Source organism: Xiphias gladius, chromosome 3 (assembly GCF_016859285.1).
Source record: "Xiphias gladius isolate SHS-SW01 ecotype Sanya breed wild chromosome 3, ASM1685928v1, whole genome shotgun sequence".
In the NCBI taxonomy this organism is placed as follows: domain Eukaryota; kingdom Metazoa; phylum Chordata; class Actinopteri; order Istiophoriformes; family Xiphiidae; genus Xiphias; species Xiphias gladius.
The window spans coordinates 16,858,988-16,883,548 of record NC_053402.1 but is presented as its reverse complement, the minus strand read 5'-3'; the positions used below and the strand labels follow the sequence as shown (position 1 = coordinate 16,883,548).

At 41.5% G+C, this 24,561-nt stretch overlaps 1 protein-coding gene across 1 annotated transcript; it reads left to right on the top strand.

Moving 5' to 3' along the window:
* Positions 1–1,295: 1,295 nt before the first annotated feature.
* Positions 1,296–23,702, top strand: brd4 (bromodomain containing 4). The gene is made up of 20 exons (XM_040158941.1): positions 1,296–1,942; positions 13,670–14,060; positions 15,060–15,197; positions 15,290–15,425; positions 15,525–15,856; positions 16,021–16,404; positions 16,507–16,635; positions 17,221–17,451; positions 17,544–17,773; positions 18,274–18,605; positions 18,773–18,868; positions 18,953–19,342; positions 19,725–19,952; positions 20,013–20,657; positions 20,776–20,882; positions 20,973–21,123; positions 21,314–21,444; positions 21,610–21,815; positions 23,097–23,349; positions 23,599–23,702. The coding sequence occupies exons 1-20, from the start codon at positions 1,845–1,847 to the stop codon at positions 23,665–23,667; spliced, it is 4,677 nt and encodes a 1,558-aa protein (XP_040014875.1). The 5' UTR covers positions 1,296–1,844; the 3' UTR covers positions 23,668–23,702.
* The last annotated feature ends 859 nt before the right edge of the window (positions 23,703–24,561 follow it).

The following is a 24,561-nucleotide window of genomic DNA, read 5'->3' as shown; positions in this document are numbered from 1 at the left end:
TCTCTCTATGTCACATCTGTCTCTTGTACTTCTGTATTTGGGTAATTATGGTACAAGCATTTTTACTTGATATTTTTACCTGGCCAACTAAGAACTTGTTTTTTTTTTTTAGTTTGGTGAATTATCAGTTATATATCTTGAGATCTGATTGAACTGAAAACATATGGCCACAGACCAATACAAAGTTAAATTATTCTGGAAAGCAAAGCATTAAGATTTATGTTGGACATCGAGTTCATCTGATGAAAAGAGATCGGTACTTCCTGCCGCCAGTGCAGTGTGGTCACTGTACTGTCATGAACATAATTACTAGAGACTTCTTCTCCAGGAAGACACAGTGGGTGGTCTCACTCTTTTGAACTCTTGCTGTCACACTCTGTGTCACTCTCTGCGATCACTTCAGTTTTCTTTCACGTTCCCAGCTGTTGACTGTTAAACCGCCCTACATTATATCCAGATTATTCACAAATTTACCTGCATTCTTGAACTGATCAGTGTGCAGCCTCTGCCCTCATGCAAGTTTTTGGTGGCACAGTACACATATTAATTAGAGTAATCTACAGAGTTTAATATTTTTATATGGCTTCACGATTATGCGGTACAAAATTAATTGCTTTAGGGGCCACATAGCCACATACCTGGCATTTTTATTTTACCAGGTGTGGGTTTCACAAAAAAAGAGTTACTTTAAAATTGGACAGATTGTAGAAAGATTTAAAGTAATTTGACTTTATTGAATCACATTGCTAATACAATCATAGGTTTTCCAATAGATTTGCCCTTCTAGGTGAAGTGGTTACTTTGGTTACACTGATCAGTTTCTCTGCTTGAATTAAGTTTGACTTAGAGCCGCTGGTGTTTGTGGGACTGCAGTTTGTTTTATAGATCTGGCCCAATATCAGAAATTTTTTTCCTCGAGAGTTTGTAGAAAAAGAGCATCTTTTGAATTAGAGTAGTCCAGCCACAATATTAAATATGAGTGGTATATGAGAAGAAGCGGAGTCCAGATAAGGGAGCCCTTAAATTTGTGGGGGAAGGCATATACAAGATTACTCTTAAGGAAGAGAGTGAGTGGGGGTGGGGCATGATGAAATGGACGAAGGAAAAGACAAGAAGGGGGTGGGGTGTTAAAGGTGTAACAGAGAGAGAGAGAGAGAGAGAGGAGAGAGATGGGGAAAGAGGGGAGGGGTGGAATGAGCAAGCGCGTAGGAGAGATGGAGGGAGGGGTGTGTGTGGGCTGAGGCTCCGCTGAATGAGGAAGCAGCAGAGCCATTTTTACTGTTGAGTAACTGCACGCTGGTCTGCCTGTGCTAGAGAGAGGGTGAGAGAGCGAGCTAGAGGAATAAAGTGCTCCTCCTGGATCTTATCTGAGCTTTCTCCCCTCTCTTGCCTTCCTCTCTTCTCCCCGTACACCGCTTGCTTGCTGCTGGTGTCCATTTAAGTTGGGGAGGCCCTGGAGAGGACACACAATGGAGCGAAGAGCCTGTGGCAACTGGGCCGTTGTACTGCTGAGAGGGGGATGGGGTAGAGAGAGGACCGGTTCACACAGCTAACACAGCCTGCTGGCTGTAGGCTTCCACAGCCTCTCCTCCCTGCCTGGACCCACTGTTTCCAGGCTGGGGCGTTTTTCCTGGAACAGCCACCCTCAAACTCCGCTTGGACAACACTAAGGATTACTCGCCGTGTTCTTTAGGATTTTAGTATATATACTGGAGCCTGAAGAATAAATTTCTCCGGTGTTTTGGATGTCAGAAAAGGAAAAACAAACTTCTGTACAATTCTTTCAAGCCCTTTTTTTTTGTTTTTGTTTTTTGGTTTCTGTTTCTGTTTAGTGGAGTTCATAAATGGATTACAAGATGCACGCCAAGTCAAACGATTTGCTGGATTTTCAAAAACTGGACGCCCTTCTGGAAAAAATTGCACATTCAGTCTCTGTGAAAAGGTAATGTTATCTGGGGAGGTAGACTCTCCTACAAAGTTTTCAGATATTAACAGAGTCGCTGACGTCTTTACAATCACCTGTATACCAAATATTTTCAACTGAAAAACATGGTTTAAAAAGCTGAGGAGAAGCCTAAATTAAAGAAAGTCTGGAGTTACAGTTTGTTGGACTATCATGTAGTTAGCACTATCTCTAGTTTTATGTGGCCCATTGCACAACAATCCAATTTAAAAGTATGTCTTCTGTGTTGCGTTGAGAATAGTATTGTTATCCAGATTTCAGCCAGAAGCTATGAACCTACCTCCTGGTGAGAAGGGGGGGGGTATGGGGGAAGGGGGACTACAGAGGAAGAAGGGGGTTGTGTGTGGCAGTAGTAGAAATGTCTCCTGATTCCTGGTAGGATTTGGCTTGCTTATACTAACCAGCTGGAAGTTTAACCCAGAGGAGCTGGCATGATTCTTGCCTTTTCCTGTTAGAAGGTGCCTGACTCATGGTTAGTGTTTCTGAGTTAGTTTCTGTGCTCATGCACTGACTCATACAAGGGAATCTTCTCAAAGTTTGCAACCATGGAATAAATTATTTTAAACAATGAATCTTCTGAGAATGATCATTTCTGGTTTAAATAACCATAACACAGAAGTAAACAAAGTCCGCAGTTCCGCTTAGCGTACATTTGTCTAGAAACACACTAAAGTAGCATAGGTCATGCGTGGTAACATCAAAAACTAGGATTTGGAACCATCGAGAAGAAAAATACAGCGCACTGGCCAAGAAGTGTTACCGTAGAAACCTTGGAAATATTTGTTTTTTTTTCTTGACACCAAGTTTCAGAGGTAGTAAAATAAGGTAGCAATAGACCGATCACACTTGATACAAGGTAGACAAAGTTAGAATAGTTAACTCTGCTACATACTTAATGTATCTTGGAATAGTATTGGTGTAAAATTCCTTTGGCATTAATCAGCCCAACACTGTGCAGTTTTGAGAACTGTGGAGAGCTTATTATGCTGAGTGTGTACATCGCCTTGATACTGTTATACTGATACTGATAAAATTGCTGGTAATACTGTAATACTTTTAAAAACTACACTAATATTAGATTGGGACATAATTGATTTTTGAGGGGGAAAGAAGAAGAAGTACAGATTTTAAGCTTAACCTTAACAGATCATCAGACACATTAGAGATGAATGATAAATCATTAAAACGTTATCAAATACATACATATATTGTCTTCAGTAAAGCTTTATTCACACAGTTACTTATTTTAGCAGCAGAAGAACATTGGATATTTGAATAGTAAATTTAATTGACACTATACTATTTGATTTATTTATATTATAAAACAAAATGCTGTCATTTTTAAAATTCCTGCGCCTACTTGACCTGTCTTTGTTCACAGAATGGATAGAAAATTTTCAGACGATGATAATTGATGTCCCAGGGATTCACATCAAGTTACACGTACTTTGCACATTGTCTGTTAATGTCTCCTTGACCACTCAAAATGGTGATTAAGCAATCGTCTTTTGACCTTATTTTAATGCTTTTATTTTTGTACATCTTGTCCTTTATTAGTGGTATACATTTAATTTAGTGAGAGATAATAACCTTTGCTTGTATTTACCTCATTGGTGTACTTCAGGAGAAAGTGTGTGTGTGTATCTGTCTTTTTTTACATTCAGAACAGTTCTTAAATCTAAACTGAGTGAGCCCAGAACCCAGTTGAGTTCACAAAAAAAAAACACCTTCACATTCCTCATCTACTAACCAATCTAAAGGAAAAAACTAAAATGGAAACATGCATGCAGAGACCAATGAGTAAGGGCATCAGTGTAATATATATATTGGCAGACTGGAGTAGGGTTGAAGGTGGTTTTATGAAAGAAGGAGAAGGCTGGTGAATAGGCAGGCAGTGGTGTTCATGGCCTTGTCACTGTGGTCCCATTAATTATTTATTCCTTTGCTTTCAGGAAAAAAACAGGCCATCATTCTGACACTTAGTAACAGCCTCAAATGAAATCTGCAGGCCTACATATCTGCCTGAAATTGACCCCCCCTCCCTCCCCCAACATACATGAATGATTAATAGTTTACCCTCATGGGGGACGCAGACATCTTGCTATTATGTCTCCCCCTTCCATGTTGGACGGTCACTGTGAGGCTGCACATAGGACCAGATTTCCTGGTGTGAGATGTGCATCCCCCACCTCAGTAACCAGAGCCACTTCCTCCCCAAAAAACATTCCACAGCAGTCTGCAGTGATGTATGTCCAGGTCAAAGGTCAACTGTTATTCCAGCTCTAAGAGCGATGTAGGACATGCAACAGAAGGAAGTGGACCAATTGATTGACCTCTGTTTAGGGCTTCTGCAGATTTGATTAGTCTCACATGCCAACATTGCTCTTACACCAAGACAGCAGGTCATCGAGATTGGGTTATATTAATTTATCATGCAGACTGGTTGAATATGATGTCACTGTTGACCTCAACATCAAGTATTACTCAAGCTTTAAATGAAAACAAATCGTAATGCTTACACATCTGCAATGCTTATTTAATTGCAGTGTAATGTTAATGGCATTGTTTTGTCTTGAATTTACCTACGCAGTGTATCTCCTGCTGAAGCAATTAGTCAATGAATCAGTCAGCTCACTGACAGAAAAATTGTTTTCTGACATTTTACAGACTAAACCCTTGATCACTCGAAAAAATACAAATTATTATTTACAAATTATTCAGTAATGAAGATAATCATTAACTGCATTCACATTTGTATAAATATTTGGACAAGGGATGGTTTAATGTCACTTACGGTGTAATTTAATCAACCATCATCTAAAAAGCAGAGACCATAAAGAGCAGGCTCAGCTGGTTCCCCTTCCAAATATTATGTAAACTTTAGTTGTACAACATCAGTTGTAAGTTAAATTACGAAAAACAACAAACATTACTTCAACCTTGTTCATCATGGTTGTTTTTCTGTCTAGTCTGGTGTAAAGACCAAGATATCACAAACCAAACCACTGCATTGTAATCATCAATAAGACTAAATTCCCCTCAATCCTTAATAGTTCTTGAGGTGTTGTAGAAGTGCAAACAAAAATGAATGAAGATATTGGAGAAGAGTTATTTTTCACTGCAGCATTTATAAATGATGAGCAAAAATAATGCAATATAGAGTTGTGTGGTCATACAGAAATATAGCAGTGGTAAGAAGTCGACTGCCTGTTGCCTCTAACTCCCGTCTATGATCACCTGTTTTGTGTTTAAGTGAGGTATAACACAATACTTGTGTTGTCATTAGGAGTGAGACAGTAGTCTGATTGGCTTAGTAGAAAATATTAATGAAAACTTTTGCATATCATTGTAATGGTTTTTGAATCACACAGAGAATGGATGGCATTTTTCTGAGGAGTATCTCACAAAACTGTATTTGTCAAGTCAACCTAGGAACCTAGCAGGCCCTGGTTAAACAAGTGCTATCATTAAGAATTTATCATTGTAGTAACACATGCTCTCAATGAAGTTAATATGTTGAAAGGAGATTTGAAGTGTGTAATCTGATAGCTGTAACATGTCCCCTTTTTTCATGACAGGCAATGTGGGATTATATTGCACCTAAATTTCTTTTTCTTAAATGGCTTTTCTGTGCACGTAAGACAGATTTAGAAAAATATTAGATGATAAATAGAAAAAAAAAGAGTGTATGCAACATGAAGATGTAGATCACACAATTTCTTTTGGACCAGAGCTTTCATGTGTTTTTTTTTTTTTGTGTGCATGAGAAAGAGGATGTTCAGGAGCACAAGACACCAACAGACCAAACTAATATCAGCAGCACCAAAAGATACACTGCAGGGAAGTCTGACAAAGTTTTAGATATGCCTAAACTACAGGTGTCTGAATCCTACAGGAGGTGTCTTTCATGCTCCCTTATTTATTGTATCCATCTCTCTATTCCCAGAAGTTTGTTTACACATGTCATGGTTGCATTGCTGTAATGTCAGTTACTGTGGCTGTCAGTGTGCTTGTCGCTGATGTTAATGAGCTGTTGAAGACCATCTGGCAGAATATGTGTCTGTACATGATGAGACTTTGCTCCATGTGGCACTGGAGGCCAGCTGGAATAGGTATATATTGTGGCTACTTTTTTTGACATTGTCCTTGTAGAAGACTTCCCATAATGCTGGCTCCCTAGCTGTTAATGCCGTAGATGTTTCTGTCTCGTGCCCTTAGCCACTGGACTGTACCTGCCTGTCTTTACGGTAAATGCTGTCTCACGTCAGACCAGCTGTTTCTTCTGTGTCCCTTTTTAGGCTGAGGCAACATCTTCCCTCCAGCTTGTGCCATTAAGTCAGCATCCTTTAAGATTTTGTATGCTGTAACTATAGCAATGATATGGGATGGTCATTGCTATAGTTGTAATTGGAAGACTACAACCAAGATTCCAAGACAGCTCAGTGATAGTACTGAATAGAGGACTTTGAGATCCTTTAATTTACTTGCTGCAATGTCTGGCAGACTAAGCAATTTGTGTTGGATTATTATCTTGACCCCCAGCGAAATCCCTCATGTCCACATTTAAATTTTAACAAAAGGCTCTTTGTAGTTGACATATATTTGTATAACCACAACAGACACACCCATACAATGGTAGTCTACACTATGTAACCAGAAAAATAGAAACTCTAAAATACTGTAATGCAGTGCAGTACAATAACGTTGCAATAGACTACCACATATTTTACGTTTGTCGAGACAACTACTTTAGTTGTATGTGAGCTGATTCAGTTCTATGGTACAATTTGAGGCTGTACTTCATGTTGCAGTTGAATTAGACTGCATTATATTGAAAAAGGGTTTTTGTAATATGTCATTACCTTTTGCACATATGGAAGAGCAAAATATTAGAAACACTACAAAATAATTCAGAATAAAACTGAGCCCCCTGTGCACCAAGGTGTCATGCATTGGTGTTGTGACACATTCAACCCATAACCACCATTAAAATTCTCTGCAACTTGCGCCACAGAAGGCCTTCTGTGGTTTCGGGCCAGACAGAATTTGTTGAGGACTTTTTTGCCCTCTCGCATTAATGATGTGCCTGTTCATGGTTTGTCCCCCCTCCGACCATAGTAGGTAGGTATTCACTGTAGTTGGTAGGACCCACTGCTCCCTGGGAGGACCCAGACAGCAGTGGCCCCTCCCAGGTCCTGCCATTTTGGAGATGATCTGACCTAGTCATCTGACCACAGTGATTTGGCCCTTGTCAAAGTCAGTTCTTTACACCTGCCCTTTTCTTCCGCTTCCAACACATTGACTATGAGAACTGACTGTTCACTGTGTCTAATATATCCCAGACGTTGACATTGTTCTGTTGTTATGAGATAATGAATGGTATTCGCTTCATCTGTGAGTGGTCATAATGTTTTGGCTCGTTGGTGTATGTCTATATGTACAGAAGGGGTCGAGACATGCAGATATGCATTGTCATCATCATCATTAAATTATGCTGTGCCAGCCTTATCCTGCACAGTTTTGCCAAAAAAAGAGCTTCCTGCTATTAGTCTGGGAAACTACTCTGGTATTTATCGGTAGTTTACTGTGAGAGATGGCTGGATAGGTATCCACCTTCTACCTTAGGAAAGCCATTAGTTCTTTCAAAGCATTTCAGACTTGAATTGCTGACATTATTAAAATTCCCTCACTGACACATTTATCTTCCTACAGCAATTAAAAAATATTCGAATATTTGCTGTCAGCAAAAATTACAGTAGCTTAAGCATATCAATAGACTAATAAACATCACTCTCCTTTTTACAGTTCTGATTGTAAGCTTGTCATGTTCGCAATTAGGGCAGGCTATTTAAGTTCATCTTCTGTCAAACTTCCTGACTCGCCCAAATGTTGTTATTCTAGTTTAGCTAGGTCAACTATTTTTGTGTTGCCTCACACTAAACAAAAATTCTCTATCTCCTTAATGTTGACCAAGGACAGTTTTTTGCAGTGCATACCTTTGTGTCACATTTTAAAAAAATTTACATCAAAAACAGCTTCTACAGAATGCGTACCCCTCTCAAAGTATAAAAGACTTTTAATAACTCTTGAAGCTTTCCTTTTTTAAAGGAAATATGTATTTCCTAAAGGAGGAGTAGGCGATTCTGGACAAAGACTGTTAACACTGAACTGAACAGCAAAACAAATACACCCCCCCCCCTTCATTGCACCTTCAGAAGCGCCACCCCCACCCCACCCCAGCCCCCAAATTCATGGACACGCATTGCCACAGCAACAACACTCATAACTGGACTAGCTGACCAAAAGAGAAATATGGCTCAATCCTGAGCATTTTACACGGCGTGGATGTGGATACTTTTTCTCATAGCGGAAGCGAAACAAATATTATAATATATAACATCATCAGACAAACGACATGGACACAAAAACAACATCCAAAGACCAATGGAGTACAAACTAGTCAAATTAGTTGTTTAGACTGTTTTTACAAAACTACAGTGACAGAACAGAAGCCCGTAGGTTTGTAGTTAAGCTAACAAGGAAGGTAAAGTTACCTGACATTGCATTTTGAATTATGCATCAAACCAAATAATCCCACTTTGCTAGCAAACTTGTGCTTTTAGATCTTCATGGCTATAAAACTCTTCGCAGGTGGTATAGACAAATACTATGATATAGAGCACACAATGGGACAGAACTAATGTTGCTAAGTAAAGGTAGTTAGTTGTGGATTAGCAGGCTGTCACTGCAGTTGCTGCTATGGAGCTAACATGGAGAGAGGGTGAGATGGTTTCCCATAGTCAACACTCCAGCTCCAGACATCAATATTCACAACTCTCCTGCTACTATAGTTAATATCACACCAACACCGTATCTTGGCAAACTAGAGAGTAGAAGCAGAATGTACGCCTAATGTCTGAGGGCAATAATTTAATATTGCCAGACACCTAAAACATGACACAGGTACCTGCTTGCTAACTAACCAGTTGGGATTGGCTATCACAAAAATTAGAAAACTGGAAAAAACAATACTGACCTATTGGCTCTGTGAAACATACCAAAACTAATGTTTTACACACCTGTTAAGTAGAAACAGAGCAATCGCCGCATGCGCCTTCATGTCTTTGAACTCTCTGAGGTCTCTTGGAAAGCCAAACTGATGTTAACGCGGCTCTTAGCCCTTGCCTGTTCATAGCACTTCTTTTTCAGTTTTTGTTCTTTTGAACCTTTGCTCTTCTGGATATTTCTCGGCCATCTCTCCTTGAAAATGCACTTGTGTGTTGGAGTTCAGCACGTTAGCATGTGCCAGATTTACCGTCTCGTGCTCCCACTGTCCCTTTTCCCCCATCTCCCCTCTTCTTCTTTCCTTGTTCCATTCACGAGCACGAATGCTCCCTGTTGCTGGTTGGCTGGAAAAGTGTTGTGTGGCTCAAGCCGAGCCACTTTCTTTTGTTTCCCATTTACAGAGCCAGGGCTGTGCAGGAAAACCAGATTTTTTTTTTCAGCACACACACAGAACGTACAGTGAGTGGACCATGAGGAGATATTCATTGGATTTGACAAAAAGTGTATTGGATTAGAATCACTGACTATACCTTTAAGCCCTGCTCAGTCTAGGTGCTTGGACAGGGCACTAATTTGTTTCCACTAGAGCCCATGGTTCACTCACAGTTGCTTTGAAAAGCCAAATGTAGTGGACCATGAGGAGATATTCATTGGATTTGACAAAAAATGTATTGGATTAGAATCACTGACTATACCTTTTAAGCCCAGCTCAGTGTACGTGCTTGGACAGGGCACTAATTTGTTTCCACTAGAGCCCATGGTTCGCTTACAATTGCTTTGAAAAGCCAAATGTTCCTGCAAATGATGTGTGGCAAGTTGGCAAAAGCTTTTGGGTTGCATTCTCTGTAACTGTCTTCATATCTTTGATAACGAGTGATCAGTTGTCATAGATCTGACAGTGAAAGCTAGACAGCTACAGCATCTGGTGTAGCTGCTGTAGCTGTCTAATGGAATCTCTAAAACAAAGGGGGGTAGACACAATGCCCTGTAACCTGTACAGTGTAGTGCAATCCAGTGCAACAGCACTTGTTTAAACTGTGTCAGAGAGGTATTGATTCTGCTTTGGTAACTTTTTCCCTTAACTGCTTGCGCTGACACACTTCTTAAATAATAAATACTACGTGTGAAAAGGGGGAACCTGCAACATTCCAGCAACAATTTACTTGTGGTTTCCATGGCATTTAGTAAAACACTGCTTCATTGGTGAATAACTAAGTCAACAAATTTGTTTTTTAAAATAATCAACTGTGAATCAACCGCAGTGGGACACTGAATTGCCTGTAGCTAACCACATTTAAGCAAATCTCTCAAACTCTTTTTGCAGTGCTCTTATACATATCAAACAAATGGTCACATCCCAACCTTGTGTTGACACAGGTTTTGTTCCTTTGACAGCTAATTGAAAGCACCTCCTGTATTTAGGCCTGTCACTACGTATTTATCTATTTATTTCCTTACTACAGTGATTGTGGATGACAGTGGTCGTGTAGGCTACCTGTCAGTTATTTATTATATGTAATTTCTCTACCCACAACCCCACACACTGGATAACGTGGAAGATATGGAAGCTGTGTGACAGTCAAATCTTTTCTTTTTCTAGTTTTTAAAAAATTATTTTCATGTAGTCCACCTCTGACGTGTCAAATTTTGGTGGAATACCTGCCTTGTAGCTGACAGAGCCTGTGTTGTGGGCACGGTGTGAGTGGTTTTCCATATGACAGGAATCGCTGGTTAAGCTAGAAGTTAATGGACTAAAGATGAAAGTCGTTAGACTAAGGCGGGTTAGTCAAAATTATTGGTAGTAGTGACAATTTGCTGTTTTTCTCCGTCATATAGAGTATGAGAGAAAATTAAATATCTTAAGGTTTTAGACTGTCAGTCAAACATGACAAGCAAATTGACGACCTTACCATGGCCTATGAGAAATTATGAATGCCATTTTTTCTCTGTTTTTAACATTTCATAGTCTATAGAGTCTTCGAGAAGTTGATCGTCAGCCAGACAAAAGATAATGAAAATAATCGTTCGTTCCAGCCCTATATCTGTTTAGTTTCTTTGTAAAGCCAATTCAGTAAAGCTTTGAAATATGAAAGTATTTATTTCGCGATGTTGCCCAGCTTTGAAGTTTTGCTGTATTAAGCAAAATGAGCCATGTGCACCTTTGTGTCTTAGGCCTTGACAAATTGTGCTTGTTAATTTTGGTCTTACTTGTGAAGTGTTTTTGCTAGAAGCCACAAAAGTACCATCTGTTTTAGACTGTTACTGTTTCTTTTCATGTGTTGTCATTCAACATATTGGTCAGTTAGTCAGATTCTCCCCTGTGCATTTGAGTGCCTTGGGGAGGACAAGGCAGCGATCATGTGGTGTACAAACTGCTTCCCTCTTCTCAGAAAGTGACTCAACAGGAATGAGATTAGTCACAGATCCATACAGTGGAGTGTGTTTATCTTCTAAGGGCCTGTTGTGGGGGTGGATTTCAGTGTGTGAGACTGGAAGACTAACTTGTTTCTAACAGAGACTTGAATACACAACCTTATGATCAGTGCTTTTTTTTTCAGGACATTGTTGTTCCTTAGTCTATTTTTAGTCAATTATTTCTAGATTAGTATTTGGCATTGTTGTTGACTTAACAGCCTTTGTCTGTATCTTGAATGTGTCGTCCCTAGGAGAGGACCTTATGTAGGACTGAGGGCTGCATAGTGGAACACACAGTCCCTCAGCTGCCAGATGACACTAACCCCCAAACCCTCCACCCATATCCGCCCCCATCCCTAAACACTCCCCGGTCCTGAGACAGAGTGGGAAGACAAAGATCCAGTAAAAGCACACACATGCAAGAGCCAAACCTTAACCTAAACAACCTCTGGGCTCCTTTGAATACAGTCCAGATCTTTTTGTCATTTTTGAATGAGTTAATATCAGTAAGATGATAACTTTTATATCTGAAGTCATAATTGACTGCATATGATTGTAATCTTTTTGTGAGCTTTCAGTGCATGTGTTCATAGTTTTTATGCAAAATAGAAATGAAAAAGATAGAAAAACATGTTTTAGTCAAATTTCTCATTTAGAACCAGACGTTTCCCATACTTCCAGCTCACTGTTAACATTTTTGAATTAAAATATGCATCAGGTCGACAGGAAGTCCTGGAAGTCTCCTATATCATTGTAAACTGAATACCTTTGGGTTTTTGACTGTTGGTTGGAAAAACGAGATATCTGATGATATCCCCTTGACTTTGGATAAATGTGGTCAACTTTTCACTATTCTCAGATACTTTAATAGACCAAAGAAATATTCAGTCAACTAGATAATTATTAAATTAACCAATAATGGAAATAATCATTGCAGTAATAGTTTTACTTTACATAACAGCAATTGCTACCATGATTGCGTTCAGTCAGGAACAATTTTTCTCATTATGTGCATTAGATCCTTCATAGCTGGGAAAAAAACAGACAAGAGAGAGGTGAAATATGTGCCAGATTAATTATTTTCTGTATCAGGACACCTGATGGTATTATCAAACTTAGGAAAGAGGAATGTTTGAAAAGAGCTAGTTCGTACGACGTGTTGTCTGACCACGTCAGAAGGCAAAAGTTTTTATAGCATAGCTGCTCCGAACAGCCACACTCAAAGGCAAGGTGAAAAACTGAACATCGTAGAATGGGGCGAGACACGATGAATCGTTTAAATAACATTGCACACTTTAAGACAGTCTCTCCTGGGAGTCATTCATAGTGTAATGTTAGTTATACATGAAACAAGCCAGAAGTAATAGTGAAAGAATGAAAATAGAGAGCGTGAGAGAGAAGTTCAAACCTTGAGTACTTTCTCACCTCTGCACACGTGACCATTTGGTGTGTGAAGTGGGTGTGAATGTCCGATTGTCAGTCGAATGTTGAGAAACTCTGCTCAGATTGTCAATTTTTTACGTTTTTCAGTATAACACAAAGCGACACCAGTGAAAGTTAGTAATGTAGCATGAAGCAAAAGTACGTTCACTTCAATATACTTTGTTCACTGATTGACAATAATGGTAAGTTGATCAAAACTATATTTGAGGTGTATGTTAGTAAAATTTTGATCGATAGCCACCATTGTGTGTGTGTGTGTGTGTGTAAGCCATTGAATGACCTAGTGTGAAATTATTTTTATTGCTGAGAAGCATTGTACTGAACTTGGAGATTTAATGTAAACAGGAAACATGTATCATGCAATGAAACACAACTGAGACAGTGTTTGGAGGTTTGCTGTTGAATAGCTTATATTATTACAAGGTTATCATGTAGTTTTCAGTTTGGATTTTCACTGTCAACTCAAGTGCTACTGAACATATTATAGATTTGTCAAGTAGATTTTTTTTTTTTTTTGCTTAACAGCAAAGTGACTGAAGGCACTATGAGTTTTTTACTGGCACATTTTGGGATTTTACCATCAAACTGATATGGGAATACATTAAACCAGCTTCTCTGAATTTGTGTATTTGTTTTATTCCCTAAACTATAAAGGAAGCAGGGCTTTGGTCTATCAGGTTTATCTGTTTTGTTAATGGCTGTGTTACTGACAAAATAAAGTGAAATCTTATTGAAGATTGTTTACAAACATGCTAGTGACAGTATGCTCTTTCCTTTCTCTAGAGAGTCCAGCGAGGAGTGCAATGGGATCAGCGGTGCTCTGTCAGTGGAGTCTGTGCCGGGGCCAAGACTGAACTGGTGTCCTGCCAACACCACTACCCCTGCCCCTGCTCCAGCTCCAGCTCCCGCTCCGGGGCCAGAGCCCATGCCCAACCCTGTTAGAATGGGGGATGGCCTGGACGCAGCGCAGATGTCGGGCAGCAGCAGCAGCAGCCAGGGGCAGGCCCACTCGATGGGCAATCCTCCACCCCCTGAGTACATCAATCCCGACAGGCCAAAGCGCCAGACCAATCAGCTGCAGTATCTGCTCAAGGTGGTGGTGAAGGCCCTGTGGAAGCATCAGTTTGCCTGGCCCTTTCATGCACCAGTGGATGCAGTCAAACTTAACCTGCCTGTGAGTACTAACTTTTTGTCTCTGCGTGCACAATGCCTCATACCTCACATCACATACAAACTGCCACCAGGTTCTCTGCATCTACACATTCCAACTGTACATCTGTGTTTCTTGTACGCTGTGTGCAAACTAACGATAACAAATCTGTTCTTTACTGTATGTGTACATACAGTATTGTTTGAGATATCCGGGCTCCTTTTCCTGCTTTCAGAATAAGTCAAATAGTGGTATTAATTCTTTCACACACATGATACACTGTGAATGTATCTTTTTATTTCATTGTTGCCGAGTTGAGTGTTTTAATTTCAGTGGTCACATTGATATATCTCTGTTTCGACAACAAAATATTTTAAGATTATTGATAAATAAAATTAAGGCATAGAGAGAGTGTGCAAAACTCACAGACATTCTATCTTGTGCTCTACTTTGTCAGTCAATTTTATTTATGTAGCCCAATATCAAAAAGTGACAACATTCTGTACACAACAAGACAGCCTCTGTCCTTAAATCCTGATTTGAATAATGAATAACTCCCAAAAAAACATGTAAACAGGGAAGAACTCTTGGTTATGTCGTAAGCACAAGGAGAAAAGACAAAGACAAAGAAAAGGGATCCCTTAAAACAACTTATACACTGTCAAAAATCTTCATATTTGGGATGTCAGCAAGGACAGCAGCTGATATCAAGGTACCACTGACACTGTTAAGATTTATTTTGATAGAAATATTTACAGATGATATGCATTACAGAATGTTTTCAAATCCAAAATTAGTCACTTACTTCAGTTAATTATAACATTAATTATATAAAATGTATTGCTTAATTGCTGAGGAAATTGCAATAAGAGAGAGGCATTTTTTTTTTTTTACTTCTAATGTTATTGTTAAAAGTAACTTCATATCACAGCAGCTTCATCATGCCTGAAGAGAATGTCACATGGTTGAAAAACTTGAGTTTTTTTCTTGCATTATTGACATACTTGTATGCAACCTTTTCAGGACTACTACTCAATAGTAAAAAATCCTATGGACATGGGAACAATCAAGAAAAGGCTCGAGAACAGTTACTACTTGAATGCCCAAGAATGTATCCAAGACTTCAATACGATGTTTACCAACTGCTACATATACAACAAGGTAACATAGTTGTACACTGGAGCCATTATTACCATAAAGTGCAGAGATTCTGATATGCCTCAATTTTCAAGAGTGTTTGTCTCCCCCTGCAGCCTGGAGATGACATAGTCTTAATGGCTGAGGCTCTAGAGAAGGTTTTCCTCCAAAAGGTCACAGAAATGCCTCAGGAAGAAACTGAGATTGTTGTCATGACAGGGAAAGGACGTGGGCGGGGCCGGAGAGAGGGAGGTAAGTCATTTACCCCTTAATGCTGTCATATTTTGTTAACACATGTTCTTGGAGCTGGCCTCTGTGAGATGGGATATTTATTTTTGTTCTCTCATCAAGGTCTGAGCTTGAAACCAGGGGCCATCATCGATTCTTCGTCCACGACTCCTCAAACCCGTGGTCTGTCAAACCTCTCAGCAGCACCGCAGATCAGAGGACCAGTGCAGGGCCCGCCTTCACTACCTCCCCAGCCTTTGATGCAGGCCCACGTGCCCCCAACGTTAACTAGCCATGCGCCACAGCTCGGTGCTCCCTACTCCCTGGGCCAATCAGACTGCGTTCCTCAAGTTCCCATCATGACTTCTGTGCCTCCCCCTGCTCAGACCTCCCTTCCTCCAGCATCCATCCAGAGCACTGCCCCCATGCTGCAGAACCCTATAACCATGACCAAAGTGAGTGTGACGGACAGCCAAATATGCTTGGGCCAGTGGTCTCATTTTCAACCATGCTTGGGAGCATTAAAACAGGGGGATTATGTTTTGGCATCGCTCTAATCATTTATTTTCTTGTCCTTTTGCCCCATTTCTTTGCTTTATTTATGTTCACTGCTATCTAGCAAAGAAAGAGCCAGAAAAGGAAAGCAGACACTACAACGCCCACAGCAAATGACCAGCTCAGTGAATCTTCGCCAGCAGAGTCCAAATCTGGGAAGACACTACCCAGGCGAGAGAGTACCAGACCTACAAAAATCATGAAGAAGGATGCCCCAGACTCTCAGCATCACATAGGCATGGGGATCGGACTCAGCGGACCAAGTGGAGGTCATAGCCCCAAACCACAAGATCAGCTGGGCTATTGTGCTAGTCTGGTCAGGGAGATGCTGTCTAAGAAGCACGCTGCTTACGCCTGGCCATTCTACAAACCCGTTGATGTGGATGCACTGGGACTACACGATTATCATGATATCATCAAACACCCCATGGACCTCAGCACCATCAAGGTGTGTTGAAGACGACATAGTTGATCAAGGGGTACCATAAGATATTAATGAGAGTGGACTTGTGGCATGTCAAGTAATAAATATTCTTGATGTGTTTAATAGGCCAAGCTGGAGAACAGGCAATACCGGGAACCCCAGGAGTTTGCTGCTGATGTACGATTAATGTTTTCCAACTGCTACAAATATAACCCACCAGACCACGAGGTGGTAGCTATGGCACGCAAATTACAGGTAAATATAGTCTAAAATGCAAAGAACATTTACATGTTAGACTTTGGTAAAATTAAAAAAAAAAAGGTTAGGCGAGTCATCTGTGTACAGTTTTATTCATCAAGCTTCCACTGGAAGAGAAGATTGGCCAATTTCCAGTGCTGTTTTAGTTTACATTTGAAATAACAATCTATTTTGGATAAATTGTGTGCACCATTTTTTTAAGAAAAGAATGAAAATGTTGTTGTCAAAAGCAAAGTATTTTCCACAGATTGTTCACAGTACAACACAAATACACACTGAGCAAGGATGCTGCCTAAGTGATGATTCTATTACCTGGCCTAATCTACTGGGAGTCTGAACAGGAACACGTAGACAACTCACCTTCTAATAAAAAAATCCAGAATACAAATATTAGATAGAGTTAAAATACACAATAATCTAAAATAGTGGCCAGTCCATAGCTGGCCAACAAAGTCTGATATACAAAGGCACATATTATGACACAAAGAAAAGCAGAAGTCAAAAGTTGTAATGTTGTCACTCTACACCTACAAACATACACATACATTTTGGTTAATTTGTTTGCTTCTTTTCATTTTAAAGGATGTCTTTGAGATGCGCTTTGCTAAGATGCCAGATGAACCTGAGACCAAGCCTCTGGTTTCTGCCCCAGCTCCTACACTTCACCATCCTGCGCCCGTTAAGCCCCAGCCTCCTTTGGCCCACATTGCCTCATCTTCAGACAGCTCCAGTGACTCATCTTCTGAGTCTGAGTCTTCCACAGATGACTCTGAAGAGGAGAGAGCCCAGAGGTTGGCAGAGCTCCAGGAACAGGTCAGTGCTCAGTGAAGGTTCTGAGTGGCAGCAAATTTCTTGTCCAGCCCTTGCTATCATTTTTCGAACACTGCTCTCTTCTCTCGAAACAGTTAAAGGCTGTCCACGAGCAGCTGGCTGCCCTTTCCCAACCACAAGCCAGCAAACCAAAGAGAAAAGAGAAGGAAAAGAAAGAGAAGAAAAAAGATAAGCATAAGAAGAAAGGATCCATGCCTGGCCTTGTAGATGAAATCCAGGATGCTACACCTGTTTCACAGCTCTCTAGGAAGACCAAGAGCAGTAACAATAACAACAAAGAGGTTGCTCCCAAAAAGAAACCCAGGTGGGTATTAAACTTTCTCCATGTCACACTGTTGGTTAGAGAAGCTCCTTGATATTAGATGTTTATCTAGCTATCAGCTTGGCATTACACAATTCAGTATTACCCTTACTCATTTTTGTATACTCCTTCTTGTTATGCTTTTTTGCTCTTACTGTGCAATTTCGGTAACGGTTGAGAGTAAATTCAGGAGGCTCGGCCATCTGAGGACATGTTTTACATGGGAGTTTTTCTTGTAAATAAGCATGGCCCTTTAAATGTTGATCGTTCTTATCCAAGAAGCTGACTGGTACTTTTGTCAGTTGACACTGAGTCTTGCAATGCGGCGTGTTCCATGATTGTTAGGTAATCTTTATCATGTCTTCCTCACGTGACATTGTTTAAATTAGTCTGATTTTAGTTGTAAATCACTTTGAGCTGTGTTTCTGGAAAGTTACTGTATGAATAAAGGCTAGTCAGTGTTACATATTTCTTAATAACACATTCGTGTTTTGCCTCTGTAGTAAAAAGGAGGGAATGAAAAGCAATCATCCCTCCAACCTGCAGCCAGTTCCCAACCTGGAAGATGAACTGGGGGCTGCTGGGTCATCAGCTACGGGGGATAAGTGCAAGCCTATGACGTACGAGGAGAAGAGGCAGTTAAGCTTGGACATCAACAAGCTCCCTGGTGACAAGCTTGGCCGTGTAGTGCATATTATCCAATCCAGAGAGCCCTCACTCAAAAACTCAAACCCTGATGAAATCGAGATTGACTTTGAGACGCTAAAGCCTTCCACTCTACGCGAGCTGGAGAGATATGTGTCTTCCTGCCTGCGCAAGAAGAAAAAGGTTCCAGGTAAGCCACTATAGGAAATCAGCAAAGGGAAATGGTCACTCTCTGTTTGTGATTTTTTTTTTTTTTTTTCTAGTTTACCCAGAAGTGAGAAATTACTAATGGGTAAGTAATTTCACATGTAGTGCTTTATTCTGGAAATGCACAAACACATAGTTCTTGTTTTGCAGTTGAGAAGACTGTGGAGTCCATGGCAATCTCCAAAAAGACTGGATCTTCTTCAGAGAGCAGTGGCTCCAGCTCAGACAGCGAAGCTGAGGCGACAGGTGACTTATCGCAAATTTTACCACACAAATGGCCCTAATCAAAAACCCATAATTAAGTTTCTAGTCTTTATTTATCACTTTCAGGAATGATAAAACTGCAGAAAAAGAAGAGCCAGTCCTTGAAGGAGGGGAAGAAGACGCATCCTCACACTCAGAGCGGCTCTGCTCAGTCTGGGCTTCATTCTCAACCTGCAGGCCTTCAGTCCAGCAGTCAGATAAAGCACCATCAACAGCAGCATCAGCCATCTCCCGCAGGCTTCATGGCTCCCCCTGTAGCTGCTCTGGAGTCTTCCCAGTTACTGGAGACTAGCTTTGAGTCCCTGCCACCTTTCGGTCAGCCCCTCATGCATCTGTCCCACCACACAGGCAACTCCTCCTCACCTCCACCTCCACACCTCAATGCTCATTCTGCTGGCTCCGTCTCCCCTGAGACCCACCCCTTCCTCAACCAGCATCCCGTCCTCCCATCTCCAGGTAAGGCTGTATGCAGGCTGTTTCATTGTTTCTGCATGTGTAACTGTAGTTCCTCCGACAATAATGGCTCCTACAAATTTGGCTCCATTTTTTGCTGTTCAGAAAATATATAAATAAGCACTGATGTCTCCTGCGCTCCTTTCTGTAATACACCATTGGCCTACACTCATTGTCAGATAAGACTATGTGTTCCAGTAGGGGGCATTCTCCTTAAATTGCTGTTTTTACCAGTTCCCACAAAATAATTGTGAATTTACACTTAATTTTGTAAACAGAGATGTTTTTTTTTTTTTTTTTTTTTAAATAGTAGACTCTGTCAGGGGATCACAATATAATGACGGAATTTGTTTCCTCTTCCTTTCTTTGCAACATGCAACCTTAGCTTTGCACAGTTCCATGCCTCAGCAGCCTTCTCGACCCAGTCACAAGGCAGCGCCTCTTCATCCAAAACCCCCTCAGCAGCAACCAGCACCTCCTCAGCAGCAGCCAACCCTGCAGCAGCAGCAGCAGCAGCAGCAACAACAGCAGCAACAACAGCAGCAGCAGCAGCAGCAGCAGCAGCAGCAACAGCAGCAGCAGCAGCAGCAGCAGCAACAGCAGCAGCAGCAGCAGCAGCAGCAGCAACAGCAGCAGCAGCAGCAGCAGCAACAGCAGCTGCAGCCCCAGTCAGCAGCACCACCACAGCATCAACTCTCCTCTCAGATCCTCCACCCTCCTCAGCCTCTACACCAGCGGCCCATGTCTCCCCCAACACTCACACCCCAGGGCTTGCTGTCTTCCCAGCCTCCTCAGATGCTGCTGGAGGATGATGAAGAGCCAGGCTCTACAACACCCATGAACCAAGTACAGTTATACCTACAGCAGTTTCAACAAGCGCGTCAGCCCCAGCAGTCCATGCAGTCGCTCCAGGCGCAGGCTCGTCAGCAGCAGCAGCAACAACAACAACAACAACAACAACAACCAGGACAGACTTCTCTCCTGCAGTCTGTCCAGGGACAATCCCAACTGTCGTCTCAGACCACGCTGCCTCCTCCCCAGCTCCCTGTACAGTCCCAGGCTCAGCCAGCCCCAACACATCAGGCCCCGCCCCAACAGATGCCTTTACACCAGGCCCGCCACATGCAGCACACTCAGCAGCAGCAACAGCAGGCGCAACAGCAGCAACTGAACTACCAGCAGGGTCCTGGACTAGCTGGTCAGTCTCAGGGATCACAACACAAGGTATCCATGCCCACTAATAAAGCACAGCAGATCATCCAGCAGCAGCAAGAACAGCCCTCCCCTCGCACGACCAAGGCTGACCCTTACAACACAGGTGAGCCGGAGAAGACGAGACAAAAATTGATTCTGTAACCGGTGATAGAAGCAAAAACTGTTGCGGTAAGAATGAATTGTGTTTACTGAAGCTTAACGCACCTTCCCTCTTCTGACAGGTCACATGAGGGACAACCCATCCCCTCTCATGATGCATTCCCCACAACTTCCCCAGTATCCACCTGTGTCTCACCAGTCTCCACCAAACAACATGCAGCCCAAAAAGGTGAGGAACCTGCACTGGTTGGACACAGTAATTTTGGGGGGGGTTAGTGCTGGACTAACGTTGGGTCTCCATTATTTTTTTGCCATGCAGCAGAGGGCACCTGGGAGCCAAGGTGGGTTAAAGGAAGAGAAACTTCCTCCATCACCAGTGATGAGAGGAGAGCCATTTAACCCTGCAATGAGACCAGACCATCACAAACATCCTGATAACAAGCCTTCTCAACCAGGCCACGGCCAACAGAGTGAGTTCCTAGACTTCATGTTTTTCTTCTGGCTTTCTGCAGTTAAAACATGTATGAAGAAGAAGATTCACAAGATACTTACACCATGCTTGTGTGCATGTGTGTGTGTGTGTGTGTGTGTGTGTGTGTGTGTGTGTGTGTGTGTGTGTGTGTGTGTGTGTGTGTGTGTGTTTGTGTTTGTGTCAAGCAGATGTGAAGTCCATGGACAGCTCACGACCTGTCATCCGCTCCTCTGAGCCTAGTGGGCCGCCCTCCTCTCTGCAAGACAAGGATAAGTTCAAGCAGGAGTCTAAGGTGCCCATCGTCCCCAAAAAAGTACAGGTGGGTGTAAGAGACACTTCTCAAAATTATTTTCAAAATAATTTTATACACCTCTTTAAGTTCCTGGTGTATGAACATTATGGGGTTGCAACTTGCCAGACTTTTGACTTGATCATGATTGATAATGAATGTGGCCATCCTTTGTTTCGTTGTGTGTTTTCTCAGGATGTGAAACTAAAGAACATGGGCTCATGGGCCAGCCTGGCACAAAAGTCCACATCTACGCCCTTATCTGCAGTGAAATCATCGAGTGATAGTTTTGAGCAGTTCCGTCGTGCTGCCCGGGAGAAAGAGGAGAGAGAGAAAGCCCTAAAGGCCCAAGCTGAGCAGGCAGAAAAAGACCGGCTACGCAGAGAGCAGGACAAACTACGGTAAGGTGGTCGAGAAGAAAACTGGAGACAAAATATATAGAAGTCTGTAGTGTTTCCCTCATGAGGGAGTATTGTTTTTTGACTGAGATAAACCTGTCATTAATTAGTTGTATATTTGGTTCACAAAACTACAATATGAAAGAATAAAAGAAATGTTGAACAGTCCATTTGTCAGTAGGTTTACAGCAATCGAGGCTAGAAAGGGCAATTTTAGAACACGAGCGAGCTGACTTGATGTGTAGTTTTGAAAAAGTGAAACTATTCATCTGAGAGGCCTTGTCACAGGAAGAGCTAAGCTGTCTTTTAAAGTGATAGAAATTGATGCTCCACATTGTGGTTCATAAGAAATATTAAGTCTTGTGAGACTGACAGAGTTGAGTTCACATGATTACAGTTTGAGCACGGCTTCAAAGAGCCTCAACTGCCGTAAGAAAACAAATTTTGCATTGCTGATGTAAAAAAAAAAACATCTAAACTGTAGAGATTTAAGTAATAAATCAAGTATAGTAATAAATTTAAGGCACAAATGTACTTGAGTGGCTGAGAATGTCTTGGGGTAGGCTGCCTGATGATAAATAAGACATGGGAAACCCATGTAGTTTTAATAATGTTTGAAACTGACAAGGCCAAGCTTATGTTATTCAACAGCTCTTTTAATGGGCCACAGATGTTCAAGATTCTCTAATCACTGAACTTCTTAATAATAAACCCCATGTACGGTATCTGGTTACAGCGCTGAGGCTTCCATCAATCCTTTATTTCAGAAATACAACACAAGTTTTAAAGTTAAAAATAGTTTTGGCCACCAGATGTTTTACATGTGTTGCGCCATTGAGACCTTTCATGCTGCAATGTCATATCAACATATCTAAAGTTGGGGAAGTAAAACAAGTGTTTTCCATCTGTTGCCACTGATAGACTTGGAAAACTGGATCAAACAAAACTCAGTCCTGCAATTCATTAAGCAATAGTGAGACCTGCATCCAGAGAAAGTTTAGCTCATCCGTGTTGGATCTTTGTTGGAACTTTGTTGTAGCAGCCAGTTTCCTTTAACAAAACATGTCTGTACAGATCTTTATGCTTGTTGTATACCCCTGTAAGTGATCTTGTTTTTGTGGGCTTGTAGTTTTATATTCAGTTCAGATACTTTTCCTATGAGACATCCAGGATGGCACCAGATGTAGCTTTAAAGATATCTCTTACTCAGTCATGAACCCCCAGAGCTATGTGAAGAGTATTTCGTTTCACCTGGTGTGAATTATTTGCCTGAATGTTTTCCAGAGGTCGGGATGAGGAGGACGTCATGGAGCCAAGCAGAAGGGTGCACGAGGAGCCACGCAGGCGTATGGAACAGCAGCACATCCAAGCCCCTTCACAGCAACAGCAGCAACAGCAGCAGCAGCAGGAGCCCCAGCCGACTGCCATTCAGCAGCCTCCTCAACCCCCGACACCGCCTCAGCCCACACAGAACCCACTAGACCAACAGAGGGAGCTAGCACGCCGCCGAGAGCAGGAGAGGAGGAGGCGAGAAGCGGTGAGATGATTCTGTTCAGAATTCTTGCGTTTTATGGAGTTTAATATGATGCTGATATATATTTAACACAAATGATAGAGAACGGAATAATGTGCACCATAGATCTAGCGCTCAATTTGAACACACACAGTAGCAATAAAAATGTGTTTACATTTTCTAGCTGTAGAAGCAATTTTCAAGAAGTTAAAGTTGTAGTTTCAGGAGTGATGAATGTAAAGGAAATGCTTAGTTGTTCTTTTCTCTCTCCAGATGGCAGCGACTATTGACATGAATTTCCAAAGTGACTTAATGGCTATCTTTGAGGAGAACCTGTTTTGAGAAGAGGAGCACCTGAAACGTAACTGCAAAAAAAACAAAAAAAAAAACAAAACAAAAAAAACTTGAAAAAAGAAAAAAACTTGGATGATGTACACTTCCTCTAAAGTGAGTTTTGGAGACTACGCACCACGGAGGGATACAGACTGTATGTAGACGTGACAGGCGTTTGGAGACTGAGTACAAATGCTGGATGGGACAGTCACAGCTCGCTTTGCCCCGGTGGACTGAACACACGCAACACACGGGGATAGTCTCATTGTTTTGGATGTGATTTCCTGGGAAGTTGGCATTGCCTGATATCTCAAAACAAGAGAGAAAGGACCCCTGTTGGCACAGTTCCCTTTGTCACACTTGCTTCTGTGTGCATGGGCGCATCAATAATTGCAAGAGTAAAGACATCCCAATAACTATGAAAATGCTCTGATAATGTACTGACAGACTGTGCAGAGGTGTTTTGAAACTGCCAGATGTCTGATGTGATGAAGAAGACTGGTCTTTTATGTTCTGTTCTGTTTTGTTTTGTTGTAAGTGAACACATGAAATGGTCGGGGTGGGGGGGGGGGCAACTTCCATACTGTAAATCATGTATATTTCTCAGCAGAGAAGGTACACTTTGCCTTACACCTTTTTCCTAAACAGACCATTATGTTCTGTGGCCTGCACACGTGGACAAACTAATAACATTTACAACCAGGAGTAGGAGCAGTGCAGACCTTTTTCATCATCTAGTATCTACTGTAAAGAAGTATTTTCTTATACTACAATAACTGTTTATTTTGGATCTTTCTTTTTTCCTCTCTAGGTCTGTGAATCTTCACACCAACACACTCCGCCACTTATGTCTATGCCAAACTACCCATTATTTTTTATGCTTAATTACTTCTCCGAAAACCT

Excerpts from the sequence above, each read along its gene's own strand:
- brd4 (XM_040158941.1), top strand. The coding sequence starts at position 1,845 with ATGGATTACAAGATGCACGCCAAGTCAAACGATTTGCTGGATTTTCAA. Across the intron at positions 17,774-18,273 it reads GCTCCCAAAAAGAAACCCAG|TAAAAAGGAGGGAATGAAAA; the intron begins GTGGGTATTAAA and ends TTGCCTCTGTAG. Across the intron at positions 23,350-23,598 it reads AGAGGAGGAGGCGAGAAGCG|ATGGCAGCGACTATTGACAT; the intron begins GTGAGATGATTC and ends TTCTCTCTCCAG.